At 41.6% G+C, this 21,571-nt stretch overlaps 1 protein-coding gene across 1 annotated transcript; it reads left to right on the top strand.

The window, feature by feature from the left end:
* The first annotated feature begins 1,033 nt into the window (after positions 1-1,033).
* LOC103458151 (protein LBH) lies at positions 1,034-17,574 on the top strand. The gene is made up of 4 exons (XM_008398762.3): positions 1,034-1,262; positions 13,529-13,607; positions 15,892-16,066; positions 16,793-17,574. Exons 2-4 carry the CDS (start codon positions 13,530-13,532, stop codon positions 16,858-16,860), a joined length of 321 nt encoding a protein of 106 aa, XP_008396984.1. The 5' UTR covers positions 1,034-1,262; position 13,529; the 3' UTR covers positions 16,861-17,574.
* The last annotated feature ends 3,997 nt before the right edge of the window (positions 17,575-21,571 follow it).

Here is a 21,571-nt window from a genome sequence, read left to right as displayed (position 1 = left end):
TCAGAGGAGCAGCAGCTCCAGCTCTGCCTGGATAATGGCATTTTTCTCATTTTACATCATGATAATCTAGGATTTTAACAAGTGTGTTTAGACTTTTGAGAGAACCATCTGTAACCCATGTTACAGAGTTATAAAAACTACTTCCCTTACAAAAATGGAATATGACTTGAAAGAAGTATGATAAAAAGTCTATCTCAGCATAGTGACGGCGCTATGAGTAAAGAATTTGTGAAATATGTTTAAATAAATTTATAATGTTTAGATAAATGTATATTTATAATTTTAAATAGACAGTTATTTATAAAAATGTAATAAATGAAAATAATCCCTAACATTTGATTGGTCAACCCCTGACCATGACAGGGTTAATCCCATCAACCTAAAATAGTCATATTTTAGGTTGATGGCACGTTTGTCAGATTAAAAGTACCATATGAAAATAGCATTAAAAAAAGTTTTATTAAGCCCATTTTTCTGTGTTAAATATGTTTTATTTAATGATTTGATGCACTATTCTAATTTAAGATGTCATGTTTTAATTAACTGTAAGTGAAAAATCATCATAGTTAACAGAAATGTAGGCTTTCAACAATCCATCTGTGCGTAATAAATCTGTACGATGCGTTTCATTTAGTGGGAACGTTTCAGAAATAACATTATTTATTGAATGAACCTAAATTGCTTCAAAATATATAAACAAATAAATATAGAAAATATGGTGCATACGTATTCAAATTTAAATTGAGAACATCAAAATTTAATTACCTATGTATTTCTCATCTTACAGAAAATAGTTGTGTTAAACAAACAAAAAAGCAGATTTATTTGTTTAACTTACATGTTTCGAATTTTATTTAAACGATTACACGTACAAACCAGTGAGTTACTTTTTTATAAGTGAATTGTTGCCCTCACTAAGCAACTAACGCGCGGGAAAACATGCAAAGCATGTCACAATGGATTTAAACCTGACTTTAAAAACCCCACCTTTCCGAATTCAGTGAAGGCAGCACCAGTCACGCTCCACTGCGCAGACTCGAAACACTTTCGTACGAGCGGTAACTTCACAGAGAACCTTGTTCGCTCCTCCGCCTGTCGCCCACCTCATCATCATCATCATCATCATCATCATCATCATCATCATCATCAGCCGCAGCCGCAGCAGCAGCAGCTGAAGCATCATCGGCATCAGGATCAGTGTGATGAGGCAGCGGAGGAGGGAGACCTTCCTGCTCTGAGACTCCGGATCAGCCCGCAGACAGGTAGGAGCGTTTCTTCTTACCATTAAAATATATATATATATATATATATATATATATATATATATATATATATATATATATATATATATATATATATATATATATAAAATGGTATTACTCTTCAAGCTCATTTTAATAGTTTATTAAAAAATTAAAACAAGAAAGAAAAAAAAAACAAAACAAATGTTGACATGAAAATTTTTTAAGGGGGATTTGAGTGTTTCCGCACGTAGTGGAGCTCTTTCTAACAGCATCTACCTGTTGTGTAGGGAGTTAGTTTAAACTTGTGCTAGTCTAGACATTTATGTAACATTTCTTTTTCTTTTTTTTTTCAAGTTACGTGCATGCTTTGCAGAAATATAAGCTTCTATGCCGCTGAAATATCAGGGGACTGGTGAACTGGGGCAACAAGCAGGAGGAATCAAACGGAACTTCAGCTGGAGGACAGCAGTGAGGCAGCGAGGCGTTTCACAGAAACAGGAAACGGCGCTCCTGTTTTTGGGCGCCGCGAAGAAATTTTCTTTTCGGCCCCAAATCTCACAGGATTTAGGGGGAAAAGTGGCATTTTGAGACGGCGTTTTATAAAGGGACAGTTCTGCATTCTTGAAATTAGATTGCACTGAAAGGCAGCATGCAGTTAAAGTGCTACTTCCGGTTGGGAGATTCTCTGTAGTTCTGTGGGTAGTTTTTATTTGTTTGTGCGTCTGTTGGCTTTTTAATTTTCATGTATTTATTTTTTTCAGTACTCCTGCTTCCTCCGTCAGTCTGGAAACACGACTGTTAGGTTGATAGGTCTCTTTAAATTGTTGCTAGTGGTGAGTGTGTGCAGAGTTGTGTGTCTCTGTCCTTTCTACCTGGTGGACTACCTGGTGTAGTTTTGGACATTAATAAAGTGTCTCATTTATTTATTCGATCTTACGCTATTCAAACTCTGTTGGTGTCTTCATTTAGTAAAAATCCAAGTTATTTGGTCCAGTCCAAAACAGGCCATGTTTGTAGTCAATTTCTACTTTTTCAGACAGTTCCAGTCCTAGAAACATTCAGGTGATTCATGCTAACTTTATTTTGTAAACCTTTAAAATGACGGATGCACCGATCGGCAGTTTTCTGGCCGATCAACGTCTGACCCCATCGATTCCAATTTTTGGCCAATTTAGTTGAATTTTTTTGACTGAAAAGTTGCTAAGTAAAGGAACAAAGTTACTATATTTAGTAAACGTGTTAACAGATGAGCGGGTTTGTCACCCAGTCCGCTCACGGCAGATCAAAAGGAGACCGGCGCCGATTTTTAGACCTCTGCAGAGGAAGATCGGTGGATACGATTGGTTTCTCATGTAAGTATCGACCGTTTACCGAACTCCCAAAATAAAAAAAAATATTTCTATTTATCAGTGCAGCCGTATGTTTGCAATGAGCTGTTTTTATGCAGAAGCATGTTATTATTTATAAAAGGAAATGGAAACTGGAGGTAGTAACTGGTAACAGAACCAAACTTTTACGATAAAGAATAACTATCTTATGAAGATTTCCAAAAGAACTATAATATTATGCTTTAATTGAGAACAATAGTGCTTTGAATAAAAAAAAATCCATTCATATATTTCTCTTATTCTGTTTTTGCTATTTAGTTCCACTTAAATGTTTCAAATGATCAAATTCAGTTCAACTCAGTTTATTTATGAGGAGCCAATTCACAACAAATGTTGTCTTGAGACGCTTTACAAGAGAAATGTATTTCAGTCCAATCATACATACATACATTCCAACTAATGGTTCTTATCTCCAGCTAACGTTCCGGGCGAGAGGCGGGGTCACCCTGGACAGGTCACCAGTCTGTCGCAGAGGCAAAAATCAATGCTGAGAAAAAAAAGAACATTTTTCCATTTCCAAAAAAAGTATTTCAGTGATCCCGAAGAGTTTTGACAAAATAGTCTACAGACCGAGGAGACAAAAGTTGAACTTTTTGAAACATGTTTCACCTGACAACAAAACCTCCACAGGGTTTCAGACAAAGAACATTGTTGACAGTAAAGCACAGCAGTGGTGGTGTTATGGTCTGGGACTGCTTTTCTGTTCAGGACCTGTATAGTTAATTGTTTGAACCATGAATTGTTGCTCTCTGGTAAACATGTCCAGCTAAACGCTGATGCTGAAGCACAGTTGGGTTTTCATAAACCCTCCAGTGCAACCGAATTAAAACAATGGAGCAGAAGATTGGGCCAAGATTCCTCCTCAGCGATGAGAAAGACTCCCTGCCAGACATTTGAAACGCCTGATGGCAGTTGTTGTTGTCAAAGCTGGTACAATCAGAAACGAGGCTGAGAGAGCAGTTATGGTTTCACAGAAGACCAGGTTGCTTTGGAAGGCATTTCCCTTAATAAAATTACTCAGAACATGAAATCTGGATTTTGTGTTTATTCAGGACGATCACGGGCGGATCCATTTAAAAACAATCATTGGGTTTTGTGTAAATAAACGACTGTAGGCATGTGAATGTCTTAAAGGTTTCATAAAGTCGTACCGCTTTAAGAAAAATGTGAGCATTATCTATTGCAAAGCAAGATACTGCCTGTTTTAACAGAAACTCGCTTTAAAAATGAAGGACTATCCCTTTAGTTGCTAAGCTGAACGTGTTCAAATTGCGGCCTTAGTGATGTAAGAGAGAGTGGAGGAGTCGTTTTCATAGTATCCCCTCAACGCTCTGGATCTGCCAAAGAAAAGTTGTGAAATCAACTGGCTGCCGAAAAGCCCCAAAGGCTCTCCGCTTAAAAAGTCTTGACTGTGTTAAATCTGCTGATGGGCTCAGGAAAGAGGACAAACTGTGTGTGTGTGTTTTTTAAAAGCAAAATGTGAGGATTAAGAGTAAGACTGTGGGTGATTTTCTGAAAAGCGTTATGCCACGCGCTTCAGTTGAAAACTGCATAAAATGGTTCATAATTCACTCAAAGATCAGTAGCTTTTGGCTCCAACCTTAGATCTGTGACTGGTGGTTCTCTGCTATACTGAAGAGTTTCAGAGATTTTTCTTGGTTCATTCATCTTCGCCTTATCGTTTAAGCATCAAAAACACCAACAAATCTGGCGTCACAATAACATATTTCAGTAAATACAAAGCATTAAGTCACCCATATGGCTAGCAGTAGCCATTTTTCTTATTAAGGTAACGCTGTTTTAAGACGACAGTTAGCATGCTACGTTCACCATGTCTCTTTAGCAGCTGACCGTGGGCGATGTCGGAGAACATCCTGTTCAATTAACAACCTGATACAATTTTTAAAAAATATTTATGTTAATATATGGGCTGCACAGCCCCATATATTAACCTTCTTGCCTTGCAGCAAGAAGGTTCTTGGTTCGATTCCCGGCCCCGGTCTTTCTGCATGGAGTTTGCATGTTCTCCCTGTTTTCTCCGGGTGTGAGTGTGTGCATGGTTGTTTGTCCTGTGTGTCTCTGTGTTGCCCTGCGACAGACTGGCGACCTGTCCAGGATGACCCCCGCCTCTCGCCCGGAACGTTAGCTGGAGATAGGCACCAGCAGCCCTCCCGACCCCACTGAGGGACAAGGGTTTAAGAAAATGGATGGATGGATGGATGGATGTTAATATATAAAAAGCAGAACAGCAAAGTGTTAGCATATTCTGTACATTTATAAACATTTACACATTTAAAATGTGTTTGAAAAATACTAGAAGAGTTAGGAGCAACACGGTGGAGACCTTGCAAGGATATTCAGGTATAGACCATGGATGGGTAGGAAACGTAATAAGTGTTTATTCTAAAATTTTCTTTTGCTGTCTGTTAAATTTGGGTCGGTCAGACCTGGCAGGCCCAAACTTGTAGAGAGGGTCTGCTGGGAACGTCTGGCGGAGTCCCCTGTGAGACGGAGCTGTAACTCCCATCTCCGGCAGAACTTCGAACACGTTCCAGGGGAGGTTGGGGACATTGAGTCTGAGTGGACCATGTTCCGTGCCTCCATTGCCGAGGCGGCTTATCGGAGCTGCGGCCGCAAGGTTGTTGGTGCCTGTCGCGGCGGCAACCCTCGAGCCCATTGGTGGACACCTTTGGTGAGGGATGCTGTCAAGCTGAAGAAGGAGTCCTAACGGGCCTTTTTGGCCTGTGGGACTCCAGAAGCAGCTGATGGGTACCAGCGGACGAAGCGGCATGCGGCTCGGGTGGTCGTTGAGGCAAAAACTCGGGCGTGGGAGGAGTTTGGAGAGGCCATGGAGAAAGACTTCCGCACGGCTTCGAGGCGATTCTGGTCTGCCATCCGGCGTCTCAGGAGGGGGAAGCAGTGCAGCACCAACACTTTATAGTGGGGATGGTGTGCTGCTGACCTCAACTCGGGACGTTGTGGGCTGGTGGGCAGAATACTTCGAAGACCTCCTCAATCACACCAACATGCCTTCTGTTGGGGAAGCTGAGCCTGGGGACTCTGTGTTGGGCTCTCCAGTCTCTGGGGACGAGGTCGCCGAGGTGGTCAAAAAGCTCCTCGGTGGCAGGGCCCCGGGGGTGGATGAGATCCGCCCGGAGTTCCTTAAGCCTCTGGATGTTGTAGGGTTGTGTTGGCTCACGCGACTCTGCAATAGCGCATGGACATCGGGGGCAGTTCCCCTGGATTGGCAGACTGGGGTGGTGGTCTCCCTGTTCAAAAACGGGGACCGGAGGGTGTGTTAAAATTACTGAGGGGTCACACTCTTAAGCCTCCCTGGTACGGGCTATTCAGGGGTCTTGGAGAGGAGGGTCCGTCGAATAGTCAAACCTCGGATTCAGGAAGGGCAGTGTGGTTTTCGTCCTGGTCGTGGAACACTGGACCAGCTCTACACCCTCAGCAGGGTCCTGGAAGGTGCATGGGAGTTCGCCCAACCAGTCTACATGGGTTTTGTGGACTTGGAGAAGGCGTTCGACCGTGTCCTTCGAGGGCCCCAGTGGAGGGTTCTCCGGGAGTATGGGGTACCGGGCCCTTTGATACGGGCTGTCAGGTCCCTGTATGACCGGTGTCAGAGTCTGGTCCGCATTGCCGGCAGTAAGTCGGGCTCGTTTCCGGTGAGAGTTGGACTCCACCAAGGCTGCCCTTTGTCACCAATTCTGTTCATTACTTTTATGGACAGAATTTCTAGGCGCAGCCGAGGTGTTGAGGGGATCCGTTTTGGTGGCCTTAGGATCGCATCTCTGCTTTTTGCGGATGATGTGGACCTGTTGGCTTCATCGGAACATGATCTGCAGCTCTCACTGGAGCGGTTCGCAGCCGAGAGTGAAGCGGCCAGAATGAGGCTCAGTGCCTCCAAATCCGAGGCCATGGTCTTGAGCCGGAAAAGGGTAGAGTGCCTTCTCCGGGTCAGGGGGTCGTCCTGCCTCAAGTGGAGGAGTTTAAGTATCTGGGGATCTTGTTCACGAATGAGGGAAGAAGAGAGCGGGAGATCGACAGGCGGATTGGGGCAGCGTCTACTGTGAAGCGGGCGCTGTACCGGTCCGTCGTGGTGAAGAGAGAGCTGAGCCAAAAAGCGAAACTCTCGATTTACCGGTCGATCTATGTTCCCACCCTCATCTATGGTCATGAGCTTTGGGTCATGACCGAAAAAACGAGATCACGGGTACAAGCGGCCGAAATGGGTTTCCTCCCCAGGGTGGCTGGGCTCTCCCTTAGAGATAGGGTGAGAAGCTTGGTCATCCGGGAGGGACTCAGAGTAGAGCCGCTGCTCCTCCACGTCGAGAGGAGCCAGTTGAGGTGGCTCGGGCATCTGGTAAGGATGCCTCCTGGACGCCTCCCTGGTGAGGTGTTCTGGGCACGTCCCACCGGGAGGAGGCCTCGGGGAAGACCCAGGACACGCTGGAGGGACTATGTCTCTCGGCTGGCCTGGGAACGCCTTGGGATTCCTCCGGAGGAGCTGGAAGAAGTGGCTGGGGAGAGGGAAGTCTGGGCCTCCCTTCTGAAGCTGCTGCCCCCGTGACCCGACCCCGGATAAGCGGAAGAAAATGGATGGATGGATGGATGGATACATTTGGGTGATGTGAACAAAAAAATATAATTATCATGATGCGGTTTCAGATTTAAAAGAGACACAGAATCTGTTACCACGCAAACTCAAAGAGCGAGTATTATTTTAGTCAGGTTTTTCATGCTGTGACAATCTCATAATGATCTGGGGTAAAATATATCCAGTCACATCTTTTTCTAATTCATGTTTGAATCCTTTTTTATTATTAGGGGTTTAACGGTGTATTTGTCCTGAAAGGTCATGGTACAGAGGTCACAATCAATTGCATGCAGTCGGACAAAGAATATATAAGCTGCAAAGGATGGCAGTTCTCCTCTAGAAGACGATTAGCACCTGTGTTGAATTGCTCTGGTGCAGTCTAGGTGCTGTGGTAGAAACCGAATAGATGAACTACCAAACCAAAGCAATTCTCACAGTTCTTGGTAACCCAGCTCCTTTGTTACTTTGCATTTTTGGAGATTTGGCCTCTTTGCTCCAGATACTTGTAGACATGGCCCTTCCGCCCCCATCTCAAGTATCAGACTGAAGTCATGTCCCAGCCAAGGGTTTTTTATTTCCTGGTATCTAACTTGGTGACTACACTTTTTGTCTTGTGCTCACCTGCAAGGACATTTAAAACACAAGAATTTTGAAGCAAATAAAAAAAAAATCCTTGGGACCCGGTGTAGTGAGGACAGAGCAGGGCGGATATGACTGTGTTTGCTTGATCTGGTGAGAGGTTCGGCTGAGGAGTTCTGATATAACTGGAGACTAACAGCTGGCTCATGCCTAGCAACAACTAATACCATCCATTTCTTCTATCACTCATAATTTGAATACCTGGCTGAGTACAACATGTTCATTTAGGACATTTTTTTTTCTTACAAGTCAGCAAATACAGGATTGGTTGTTGTTATGATGAAGACATAGTGTTAAGAGGACTATGTCTGAATCATACATAAATCTGGATTATATTTTGCTACAGCAAACTTGGAGTGCATTTCCTGAAAAGTTGACACAAATACTCTTTATGTAGACCTTTTAATGCTTTTTTTAAAAGAAGTGTTTATTAGTTTTGCATTACAGGGACATGTGATGACCCAAATTTACAGGATATTCACAAATGACTGTACTTAACATATACCGTATTTTCCGCACTATAAGGCACACCTAAAAACCTTCAATTTTCTCAAAAGCCGACAGTGTGCCTTATAATCCGGCGTGCCTTATATATGGACCAATATTGAGCCACAACAGGTCTAGCAACTACGGTAAGCAGCCGCCGACATCATTTTCCCCCGTAGAAGAAGAAGCGCGCGGTGCATGCTGAGATAGTTGTCAAAAAACTGGTTTGTGAACAAAGTTTGAAGTTGTAGCTATACCTACCGACATGATAATCAGGTCGTCTGCAGGTCATTTAGCACCATGTTCTTCACGAACATGCTGTTCGTGGAAAGACGGAGACTGCGGCGGCAGCGTGTCGGTGGATTTGTGTTACCCAAAAAGCAGTTGGGCACAATATCGCAACACCAACACCGTGAGTGAAACAATGACTGGGGCAGCCTACTATATAAAGTACTCATGGACCACTTCTTTATTGTTACACATTCACATTTGTAGAGTACGGAACAAATCGCGTTCCGTATAGGTTCAATAAAGGATGGGTGGTAACTGTGGTGCAGGGGTCGCCAACTCCAGTCCTCTAGGGCTACTGTCCTGCAACTTTTAGATGTGTCTCTGCTCAAACACACCTTTATCAAATAAACTGCTCATTTCCAGCCTACTGCACAGAGGAATGAATGCTGGAGAGGAAATTCAGACATTTTGGAGCAGAGGTGAATCTAAAAGTTGGAGGATGGTAGCCCTTGAGGACTGGAGTTGGTGACCCCTGCATAGCGCCTTAAAATGCGGTGCGCCTTATATATGAAAAAAGTTTTAAAATAGGCCATTCATTGAAGGTGCGCCTTATAATCCGGTGCGCCTTACAGTGCGGAAAATACGGTATCTCCTCATCCGATCTGCATCGTACTGTGTAAACAAACAAAATGTTATCACAGCTGTGATGTGTTGTTTAGCTTTAGAGCTAACCCCGTAGCATTCATTATTATCCTCTACTGTATGTTTATTTGGTTAAATATAGTATTTTCACAGTATAGTAATATCTGTAAAACACCACATTTAAAATACCATTACTACAATATTTATTCTCACCATATCAAGAAATACTATATAATTACTGTTATTTTGAGTTTTACACATATAATAATAAAAAACATAGAATAAACACTTTCTGAATGTATTAGTAATTTTGTAGTCCTTTTTTGGCTTTACTACATTTTTGACAGTCTGATTCTTATAAAGTAACACTGGAAGGATAACAAGCTAATATTAGCTAGCTAATTAGCTGGACCATCCGCTCCGGCAGACAACCTGGAGTCATATTAGACATGCTGCTGTTATGAATGTATACTTGGCAACTGTAGTTTGAAAACCATACCTTATTTAGGCACCATGAGTGTCTACTTGTTTTGCTTTTGGAAATATTTCCAAACAGACAATTTTTCTTTTTTTTTTTAGTAAGAACAAAAAGTGTTAGCTTGTTTTTAGCCAGCTGGCAGCAGTGGGCTAGGGGGAGTGTTGCATCACTGTGTGTACTTAATGTGTAGTGAATAGAAGAAGAGCCTACTGAACTGTGTGAACTTGTCAGCAGACTAGCTGTCTATTTTGCAGCACGTTATTTATTTGACCTCACAAAACTGTCAAGTTTTGTACTTGAGAATACGGGAAATGTCGGGATCCGGGTAACACTGTCGCAGCGGGGGAGGAGGGCGGAACTGACGTAAGAGTGGGAGGGGCCGGATGGCGGGTCAAATACGGGATATGTACGGGGAAGTCATAATACGGGAGCACGGCAGGAAAAGGGGATAAAAAACGTTAGTTTCCGGGCCAAAACGGAAGACTGACAGGTATGTGTTACATGGACAAATAATGAAACAAATCAAAGCACTTCACAGGAGGCTTTAATGAAATGGAAGCTATAATGAGAGCTACAACAAGGTAATAAATTAAGCAAATAAGGACAGGTGGTGTAAACACTAATTTAAAACAAAGAGGTGCATCAAACATCACAACACTTTTGCCAAATGAATTATTTTGAGAGTGGATTGATTTGTTTTAAAATGCTGTACATCCATAATCTATCACTTTACATTTCTTTTTTTATATATTTTTTTTCTTTTTACAGTGGAGCTTACATAAAATGGCTAAGAATAAGTTTGTCTTTTCTTTAGTTTATCGTTGTTTCATGTTTTAAATTATAAATAGCCATGAAAGCATTCCTGACCTCTGACATGCTAGACCTTGGTTTGTCTAGCATGTCAGACGGTTCACTCCTTTTGCATTTTTTTTAGAAACATTTATTTGTTTTGTTTCTGACATGTTTTTATTTTTTATTTTTTAAAGGATATACATACGTCAAGTCAGTAGTTTATGTCAAATCTCAAATGCAAAAGCTGAATCCCTGCCAGCATGCCTAGGTGGGCCCCATATGGGGGAAAGGAAGGCAGACATATGGGTTCCACAGACAAACCCATGTGGGTGGCCCCACATGGGTTTGCTGTGTAGGGCCCATGTAGGGCCCATGTGGGCTGTGGCCCTACATGGGCAAACCCATGTGGGGCCACCGTGGAACACGTAGACAAACCCATATGGGACCCATCTGGTCAAAACAAGAAATACACTAGAACAACTCGGTTTGAGCTCAAACATTCCAACAGTATTCACAAAGCGCATGAATTTACCTAAATTTAAATTCAGCAAGCACTTAAAACACTAGCTGCTGGAATGTGACCCCATCCAAAAGGTGAGCAGAAAAGTGTTTTCACATTTCCCATCTCTGCTGAGGCGCAGCAGAAGTGGCTTCCTGTGAGCATGAATCGCCCCAAAAAAGAAAGAAAGAAAAAAAAAAGTTGTCTGCCGTGTCATGCTTGGCCTGAACATTTAAATTCTTGAGTCTGTTTCGCTCTGTGCCACCGCAGAGCTGCAGCACTTTGCAGAAACATGATCGGACTGAAGCTCTGCCCCGGCTTGTGTGTTTGCTGCCTCCTGAGTGGCGGAGCAGAGAGCCGGCGCTCTGCCGGCCGCACCGACTCCCTCCCCGGCCGAACAATACCGGCCTCTGATGAGAAATAAAAGCTGTATTGTTTCCCTCGCTGAGAGATGATGATGGTGATGAAGGGCAGAAGCAATTCCAGGTTTCACAAAGAAAGTCTCAGAACAACACTGCCCCGTCCTGGCGGTGGTAATTGCAGCGTCGCGGCACACATGAATACCCCCAAATCAGCCCTCGGCCTCGCGCGTCGGAGCAAAGTGCACCACTCAGACAATCAGAGGCATTAAATCTCAATCGCTCGTCCCCATGGCAACAGCAACTGCTTGTCTGATTGTCGCAAAGTGGGGTCTCTGATAACTTGTCACACGAAAGGTCACGCCGTTATTGTCTGCTGTTTTATGGAAGGACGGTAAGTGTTTTATTAATATCCGTTTAACAGCAGCGTTCATTAAGCAGCGTGATGGGAAAGCAGATATGTCTTCCTTTTTTCTTTATGAAGTACCCAGAACAAGGTCACGGGGTCAGGATGATGCTGCAGCTGTCGGTGGGTATGAGAGGAATCCACCGTGATTCTGATGTGGAGAATATTGTCAGAAGAAATTCTTCAGTTTTAAAAGCTTCAGTATGAAAAAAATCATCTGTGACCCTGCGCTCAGTACCAAGGAATGCAACTTTTACAATCGACTCAGAAATGGTAGATCAGGGCAAACGTAAAACAAATAGCTATACAGAAATCCCAGAACAGAAATCAAACATGGAGAAACAACATTTAGCTTTAATATTGGAAACCTAGAGGAACTCCTGTTAGTTTACCTATTGACACAAAACAACTGGAATCAAACATTTAGTTTTTTACCCCTCCAACCTTTTGTCTTTGTTTTGGTTTTGTTGTTTTGCTTGTATTTATTCTAATTCATGTGAATCACCTTGAATGGCTTTGTTGCTGAAAATGTGATATACAAAAAATGACCTTACCTTACCTTTATATTTATATTTGGTTTAGTAGAGCTTCAAACTAGAGGTGCACTGATCGCGGTTTGACCTGCCAACTCCTATTTTGGCCAATTTTATTTTTATCTGAAAAGTCACTAAATAGTTCAGCTCAGCTGGGTGTCTGCTGCTGCTACTTTGGAGTTAAGAATCACTGGATTGGATTGGATCGAGGCAGACGGCTTGAAATTTTCCTTTCATCAGAAAAATTTAGAGTTTTGGGTCTCGATGCATCAAATGAAGTTTATTTGTAGGGAAAATTTCATCAACAAGGCATTTCAAAGAAACATAACACAGCAACCAGTTAGGAAATCTGCTTCTCCATGTTTGGTTTTGGTTCATCTAAAATTCTGTGTTGTTTTTCATTAAACATTTACTGCCTTTTTTTAAAACTCGTTCTTGGTCTAAGTGAAGGCATGTGGATGTTTCCTACTGTATTCAAAACCGACTTCAATGCTTTTGAGAGCGACATGTTTTTCTATTCCTGTTTAATGTTAACTGGTCAGCGGGTCAAAAACCCGTTGCTTTTTGTCTGAGGTATTTTTAGTGTGTGCTGAGTCTGCACTGCAACCAGGCCAGTTATTGTTTTGTTCTCACATGGCAGAAATCCACAGGAGATTCGTATTCTGCTCTTTATTTGCTAAAGTTCCCCGCCGGCGGCTGAGGTGCCAAAAAGGCAACAAAACACACAGATTTAGATCCAAGTCTTGTTGTCTTTTAGTTTGCTTCTCGTACTTGGAGATCCTGTTTTATTTTTTATTTTTTTGTTCACTGTTTGAACATTTAAGCAGCGAGGCGCCGTGAAAAGCCTGGAGCTGAGGCTGCTACATGCTAATGCCTGCGCTCTTCAAGCTGGCAGCCGGCTGTTGTTGCTCCACAATCCTGCGCCGCTGATTGACCACCTCCCATCGCTTCTGTGGTGTGTGTGGGATCGTTGGCAATAATTGGCTATTGTTGTCGGCCAATCAATGCCAGCTATTACTCCAGGCCTTCCTGAGTAGGCTTGTGAATAACGATGTCAAAATGACTCCTGAGTAATAGAAGCAAATAAAATGAAAAGTATCCTGAACTAATTCAAAAGCCTCGGACATACATCCTGTCACTCGAGACAGGCTGAGTACAAAAACATGAATATGTGATTAATCACTGATGATATGCAATGTTTTTTGTTTTTTTTTCCCTTTTTTTGTAGGATGGCTGATGTTATGAACTCCTTGGAGCCTGGAACAGAGGATTTCAGCGGAGGAGGAGCAGCAGGAGATCAGGACTCAGTATCCTTCTTTGTGTCTGTTGGTTTGTGTTTTTCATTTCATTAGCTGTAATAATAATAAGTTACATTTGATGTATTACAGTGAAATAAATACAGTGATACATTTTCTATTCTAGTTTCAGAATTTGGTCCTTTCTGTGTGATGTAATCCAGATTTGACTTTTCACAAATTTTTTTGTTGAGCACGTCTAAAATATTCAAAAGGTAATGAGGCCTGGGAAGCTGAAACATTACCAGCGCAGTGCCACTTCACACGTTATTTGCTGGTGTTAGCAAAGCAGCCGATCCAGGAGCACTATTTATTTTCCTTGGTGCTGATTGGCTGCGCCCTGTAGCAGAGATAAGGAAGACTGCAGACGCTAGCTAACAAATTAGCATCTATTTTGTTAGATTTTGATTTTGATGTAAAAGCTACATGTGGTGAAGAACATCCAATGTAAAACTGGTTACTTTTCTTCAGCAGGAATGGGAAAACTTACTAAAGTTGAAATTGTCTGTTAGCAGATCTGTGTTAAAGTGTATTCTGTCCAGTAGAGCCGACGTCAAACCGTCATTCAGTTAAGTCATATATGAAAATGAATTGGGCCACGTACAGAAGCCCCAGAAAATCCACTAGAGCCTTAAAAGTAGAAAAAAAGACTTAAGACTAGAATGGAGATTACTGGTAAACGTCCAGCAGGTCCACCACCCTGAACATGCAGCTACATCAGTTCGGTTCAGATTGAAACATGTCCCCATGTTAATGGTTTCTGCGGTTGAAACAATTTATCCTCCAGTTATTTTGGTTGGGGAAGGAAGCGCTTGCTTTTTATTGCATTTGAATCTGTTTCCACTGGTCACATGGTGGAGCTGGGCCTATCTCGGTCTCTCGTTCAGCCACTGCCTGCACCTTGTCACACTTGATTACTCCCACAAGCGATCCTACACCTCACAGCCCCACGCAAGACTCGCTAGAAAAGCTTCAAAAACATCGCTGGGTGACGGAGTAAATGAGGACAGGCTGTTTTTGGTCCAGGCCGATATCAGTGAAAACAGGAAGTAGGTCAGCGCTTCTCTGTCTCTTATGACAGTTGTTGAGTCTTTATATGCCTGGGAGCAAAACAGGCAATTTAAATAAGTTCAGCCAGAGTGACTGGAAAGTATAGTTTCAAACAGAACTTATGAAAAGCATAAAAATATAGAAGTGAAAAGTAATGTCAGGTATTGGAAAGAGAAACAAAACAGAAATTTGAGTTTCTTGATCAAAGTAGAGTTATCATCAGTAATAACTCGCTTACTTTGTTTTAGAAACATGTCGTATTGTACGCTGCGCTTCCATTACAGATGTGTGCAAAACTTTGTCAGTATTCTGCCAATCTGTACAAAACACAATTTTGCAATTGTAGCATTTCCATTAAGTAAGAAACACAATTAAAATCACACGTGAATAAATTTGTAAGTCATTAAAAACATCCTCCAACTACTTTCTGTTGTTTTTCTTCTCCATGGTTTGGTTTTTGACAACATTAGGGTGTTGATCACGTGACTGGTATGATGCAAAAAAAGTGTTTCCAATACAGCTTTGTGGAATACATTAATTTCATCCATCCATCCATTTTCTTTACACTCTTGTCCCTCAGTGGGGTCAGGAGGGTTGCTGGTGCCCATCTCCAGCTAACGTTCCGGGCGAGACGCAGGGTCATCCTGGACAGGTCGCCAGTCTGTCGCAGGGCAACAAAGAGACAGACAGGACACACAACCATGCACACACACACTCACACCTAGGGACAATTTGGAGAGGCCAATTAACCTGACAGTCATGTTTTTGGACTGTGGGAGGAAACCGGAGTACCCGGAGAAAACCCACGCATGCATAGGGAGAACTACATTAATTTCAATACAACCACAAATACCACCTTTTATTGAAAAATTTGTTGTTCTTTTTTTTTTTAAATGGCGCATTCCATTAAGCAAATTTATGTTCAAAATGTCATTGTGCACCATTATATGAATTTCAATGAAAACAGAGCTTTAGGGAGTTTGTACAAACGTAAAGAAAAAGTCAGTGATATAGAGTGATATAGAGTGTTGGCAACTAAACTAGCCTTAACATTTCCAAATCATTGTAAAACAATGATTTAAAATGCTATGAGATAATCAGTAGTGTACATGGATTTGCCTTTCTATATCTGGTTTGCCATCAATGTGGCCACGCCGTTGGTTTCAAATTTGACGTTGGAATGAGGTCGTTCTAATTCCCCAAACTATGACAAACCTGGCGGTAACCTTACATAAGTTTTGAACAGATCTTCCCAGAAACACACGAGAGGTTTCCGAAGCTGTCCAAGAGGCTTCCCTCCATTGTGGTGGAGCCGATGGATGCGGCTGAGGTGGAGAGCGGCGAGCTCCGCTGGCCACCAGACGACCCCGGATCCCCAGACGCCCAAAGTGAGAGACGGAGAGCGGGCGATCAAAGCGCAGGTGAGCAGGACACACAGGCTGGTCTGGTGGCCATCTTGTATTTGATGCAGCGTCAAATGTACTGAGCCATTTGTTAAGAATACAACAAATGAAACAAAGAAACACAGCTAACCAGGATTACAATCTTGATAGAAAAAGTACGTCCAGTATGTGACAGCAGTTACTCCTTCAATAGCTTTGTCCTGAAGGTGTGACGAGGTCGAACACAAAACGATCCGGTCAAGTGTGTCATCTGTAGCGATACGCTCAGCTCAGCCGGCAGGAAGGTCACCCAGCTAAACGCGGCGACCACAGCACTGAGTGAGAAAATACAGAAAGGACATGGAGGTTATGAAAGCGACAGTTCTAAATAAAATCATAAATGGAGAGCAGCAGGAGGTGGGAGAATAAAGAAAAGTGGTCAGCTTGTCCTTCTTCATGGTTTCCACCAGTAGTAACATGAGGTTGTCGATCATGTGACTCGTGATGGGGAAAAAATGTTTCCATTGCAGTCTTGAGAAATAAACCAACTTTGATACCAGCTACTGAGAGCCAAGTGTTCTGGTGGAAACATACAAAACAATCAGCTTTCTTGTATATATGACGGCGCTTGAATGTTCCTTAAGAGTAAGAAGAAGAACTGTGAATAATTTTGAGGAAACCAATGAAAGGGAGCCTAAAACTGCCCAAGTGGAAGGAGGATGTTCTGCCTCATCTGAAACAAAATCCTCTCTGTGTTTGTTGCAGGTGAGGAGAAGTCAAATGCCGGAGAGAAGGAAGAGGCTTCAGGGGTAGAGATGCAGGAGTCAAACTGAACAAAACCGTATGAAATACAGTTACTGTACGTCTGTCCAGAGCTGAATAGCAGAGCGCCTCGTGAGGACAGAACCTAACAGGAAGCTGAAATAAGGCGGGACGGCTGACAAGCAGATTTTTAAATGACAGCCTGTTGGGCCTGGAGCCGGAGGGGAGTCACTTTTTATTCTTATTTATATTTTACAGGTTACAAGATTTTATTTCTGGGGACCAATATTATGTTCATCTAGTTTCCATCACTCTGCTTAAAAGTAGGTAAATTGTAGGTAGGTAAACTTCAGAATAATAATATATATAAAAAAAGAGCAACAACTCCAGGCAGCAATAAATACAAAGACTTTTCTTCTAATTAGACTCTTGCTATTCGTCCATATTTGTAGTTTAAATCTGACTCCTCTTTTCTCTGGCTCCAAGCCCTCTTCGTCCAGACGCCCATCATCATCATCATCAGCACATCTGGCGAGGACAGATGTCTCTAAATGCTTTATGAAGTATTTAGCTCTTGTGTGCCATATTATTACTTATGGTAGCTGCTGTATTTTGTGCAGTTTTACACTCCTTAGATAAAAATGACAGTCGTTGTCGCGTGCTGACTGCTGTGGTAAAAACGTGGTGATTTTGGTCTCACTATTCACTTTGAATGATAGCTTTGAAGATAAATATGTATATTTTATTTGATGTTATGCCATTCTGTAATAAATTATATATGTAAATTCTGTCTCCCTGTAGTGGTTGTTGAATGAACGTGTGTGTTGAGCTGGTGAGATTAGATGAGACGTTTTCTGACCTGGTAGGTTCACAGGAGTTCATTTTTATCTGACAGTCAGTGAAACTGGTGAAGGCTGACCAAGAGTTAAACCAGTTCATTAACTCAGTGTTTATGAAAAATAATAGCTGTTAATCTGCTTTTAAACCTTTCATTTGGAAGAAAAACACATTATCAAAAAAATTAAAGCGAAAAAATCTTGCAATAACATAAATCTTGCAATGACATATATATATATATATATATACAGATCCTTCTAAAAAAATTAGCATATTGTGATAAAGTTCATTATTTTCCATAATGTAATGATAAAAATTAAACTATCATATATTTTAGATTCATTGCACACCAACTGAAATATTCCAGGTCTTTTATTGTTTTAATACTGATGATTTTGGCATACAGCTCATGAAAACCCAAAATCCCTGTCTCAAAAAATTAGCATATCATGAAAAGGTTCTCTGAACGAGCAGTTAACCTGATTATATGAATCAACAAAGTAACTTTAAACACCTGCAAAAGATTCCTGAGGCTTTTAAAAACTCCCAGCCTGGTTCATTACTCAAAACCGCAATCATGAGTGAGACTGTGGACCTGACTGCTGTCCAGAAGGCCATCATTGACACCCTCAAGCAAGAGGGTAAGACACAGAAAGAAATTTCTGAACAAATAGGATGTTCCCAGAGTGCTGCATCAAGGCACCTCGGTGGGAAGGAAAAAGTGTAGCAGAAAACGCTGCACAACCAGAAGAGGTGACCGGACCCTGAGGAAGATTGTGGAGAAGGACCGATTCCAGACCTTGGGGGAAGCAGTGGACTGAGTCTGGAGTAGAAACATCCAGAGCCACGGTGCACAGGCGTGTGCAGGAAATGGGCTACAGGTGCTGCATTCCCCAGGTCAAAGGTCAAGACACTTTTGAACAAGAAGCAGCAGCAGAAGCGCCTGACCTGGGCTATATATATATATATATATATATAAAAATTGACTATCTAAAATTAAAATTGACTATCTTTTATAAATACTATGTGAATGTAAAGAAGTTAATTTAGTGTTCTGTCAAATTTTGTCTAATTTTTAAAATCAGCTAGTCAAGCTATTTATCATAAAGTGAATTCTTTATTTTCCAAGAGAATCATTCCTGTCAAAAGGAAAGTCTAGCACTTATTTTTCAGTGCTATGCTCATAATATATATATATATATATATATATATATATATATATATATATATATATATATATATAATTTTTTTTTTATTTTTTTATCAGAAACTGAGATGAGTCATCTAAAGAATATTTTTGAATATGGATCTATGGGCCTTAAATCTGGGTTACTCTGAAGATGGAAGCGACAGGTTCCTGTGTGACAGACTTGGATGCTTAAAAGTGTCTGGGTTCCTCTTTTAAAGAGCTACTTCATGTCCTTAAACAAAACAGACATTTATTATACAGAGCTACGTAATCATAAATAGCTAAAGCCTCAAAAAAATCCTGAAATATTTAAAACTCACTTTGAGTGCATAACACAAAGAAACCCTGGCTGCATGCGCAACAAAACATCTCAAATCTGCAGGCTGGCATTGAATGATGAATTTAGATTTTCTGCATGGCCTCAAATGAATATAAAAGAAGTAATGTCACATTGTGAGAGTCATATATGCTGCACAAATGATGGCTGGAAAAAGAGAGACTCAGTAAATCCAGTGGATTATTGATGAAAGCTGTCCGTGTTAGCATGCGCTGCTGCTGCGGCTACTGGCTCCACGCACAGCTGCAAAATGCAACACGCTGCTCTTCATAACAGCTATGAGGTTGAGCAACAATGAAACACTGTAATGGTAGTTCAGTGCTGGTGAAAGCTGGAGCTGTGTATTGAAGACAGCAGAGTGTCAGTTTGCAGCGCAGCTGTTCAAAGTTATGTAATAACTGAACTTGACAAGGATGAGACTGTTAGGATAGTATCTGACAGCTGATTGGTTAGACAACCCTCCAGGTGAGGGCGTCCAAAACGACAGCCACCAAAGGCTTCGTGTTTCTAAAGGATTATTTAAGCGTGACTCAGCACTTCGTTCAAATTGCGAGAGTATCACGAGTCCAATGTGTCGAATTTGAAAAAATGCTAAGAACATTTGAAGGAAATACAAATATACACGGACGATGGGAAAGTCCTAGTATTTTTACAGTCCAGGCAGCCAAGCATTGTTTGACGCGTGTGACCTTTGAGCCCTCAGGCGGTACTGCTTAAGAAAATGTCACACGACTCTAATCAATAGCTACATGGGCTCGGGGGTGTTGGAAAATCATTGTCACTCAGAGGAGCAGAGCTGGGGGCTGAAGCTGTTCCTCTCAGGGGGCGAGATGTTACAACAGGTCTCAGTGAAACTCTGCCAGACTCATCTCAGACGGCCGGGGAGACGGCGGACAGATGGCCTGTGTGCAGACCAAGTCCTATTGGGAAAATGGTTATTATGATTATTAGGATTATTTGATATATACAATTATCTCTCAAATGTCACAAGATGCTTTTCTGAGAAAAAGAGTCTTGCTCTTTCCTCTTCAGATGCAAACATGAAATGCTAGCATGTAGCATAGCATGGCGGCAGATGCTAATCTGTAAAGTTTTGGAGATGTTAGGAGAAGAATTTACTGGGAATGAAAAGAGACAATGACTAATCTGGGCTCTGCCCCGGGTTGGATATTTTAGTTAGTGTCTGACCTTCTGACCTCTTACAACAAGCTGCCTACTTGTGTGTGACAGTCCAAAACCATAACTTTGTTACATCTAAGCCACTTGGAAACTAATTCAGCGTGCTTCAAGTTGTGCAATTGTAAGACCTATATGTAACTACGTTTTATAGGGAGAGTATTATGTATTTTCCAGGCATACAGTTCTGTTTTATTGCACAATAAAGTAACTAAAGTACCTTCAGTTATCTTAGTTACTATATATACAAATATGTAAAATATGACATGAATATGAATCCTTTAAATTTGGTTTCTGTCTCTTTAAGAAGCTCCTGCTCTTTCTGAAACTCCTCCTTTAGGACGGCATCACAACATGGCTCCTCATTAACATTTTTACCAGCGTTTCACTGAGAAGTAGCTCCTATAATTGACTCAATAGATGTGTAGTCCTACCAGGTGTTTGCTAATTGATGCTGGCTAGTCTGAAGGAGCTGAGTGAGGGGTGGGGGTCTGTGGGGGTCGGCCATATCCTAAGAAGGCCATCAAAACACTTTGTTTTTTGTTCCTCGAGAATACATACAGCAGTAAATTAATCTTTTTTAGTAAACTGATTTTATTTATAGTCCTTTAAAAAAATTGCAGAATTATACACTCCCCATGCAACACTCACAAAGAACTGATAGAAAATAGCTGTAGTTGCACATAAAGATATTAATGATCACATAACTTCATAGAACAAGTTATGCAAGTTGTTCTGTTTCAGTGTAATAATCTCAGGTGTGTTTCTGCCTCCCCAGAGGGGAAACTGCTGCCTGAATCTTTGCTCTCATTTCAGCCTGTGATTAATGTTCTTTACTTTTCTTTTTTTTTTTGCAAGTTAAGACTTAACATCTGCGAATGGCGCTGCAGCTTTGTGCATCACAGATGAAGAAAGAAAAATGACAAAAAAGCAGGCTTTTCCACACATTTATCCACTCAAATGAAATATTCCCAGTAATCACATCCTGGAAATTATGTTTTTTCTCAGTCGCTGTGGTGCATTTTTTTACATCACCAATGTCATTCGCACAACAGCAAATTATTTTATCAAAATAATTAGTACCCAGTTGATAAGCGCAAAAGTGTTCAAAATGGAGAGTTCATTCCTCAAAAGAATGAACTCTCACGTCAATGAAAAACTTGGCGCCATGTTTATGAACCAGTTAAATGGCTCTGTCAGTCTTTAGAAGACCTTCTCATTTAGCTCGCCAAATATATCAAAT

The sequence above is a fragment of the Poecilia reticulata genome, chromosome 22 (assembly GCF_904066995.2).
Source record: "Poecilia reticulata chromosome 22, P_reticulata-male-v2, whole genome shotgun sequence".
Lineage (NCBI taxonomy): Eukaryota > Metazoa > Chordata > Actinopteri > Cyprinodontiformes > Poeciliidae > Poecilia > Poecilia reticulata.
Note: the sequence above shows the minus strand (reverse complement) of the source record. Positions and strands in the feature narration are given on the sequence as shown.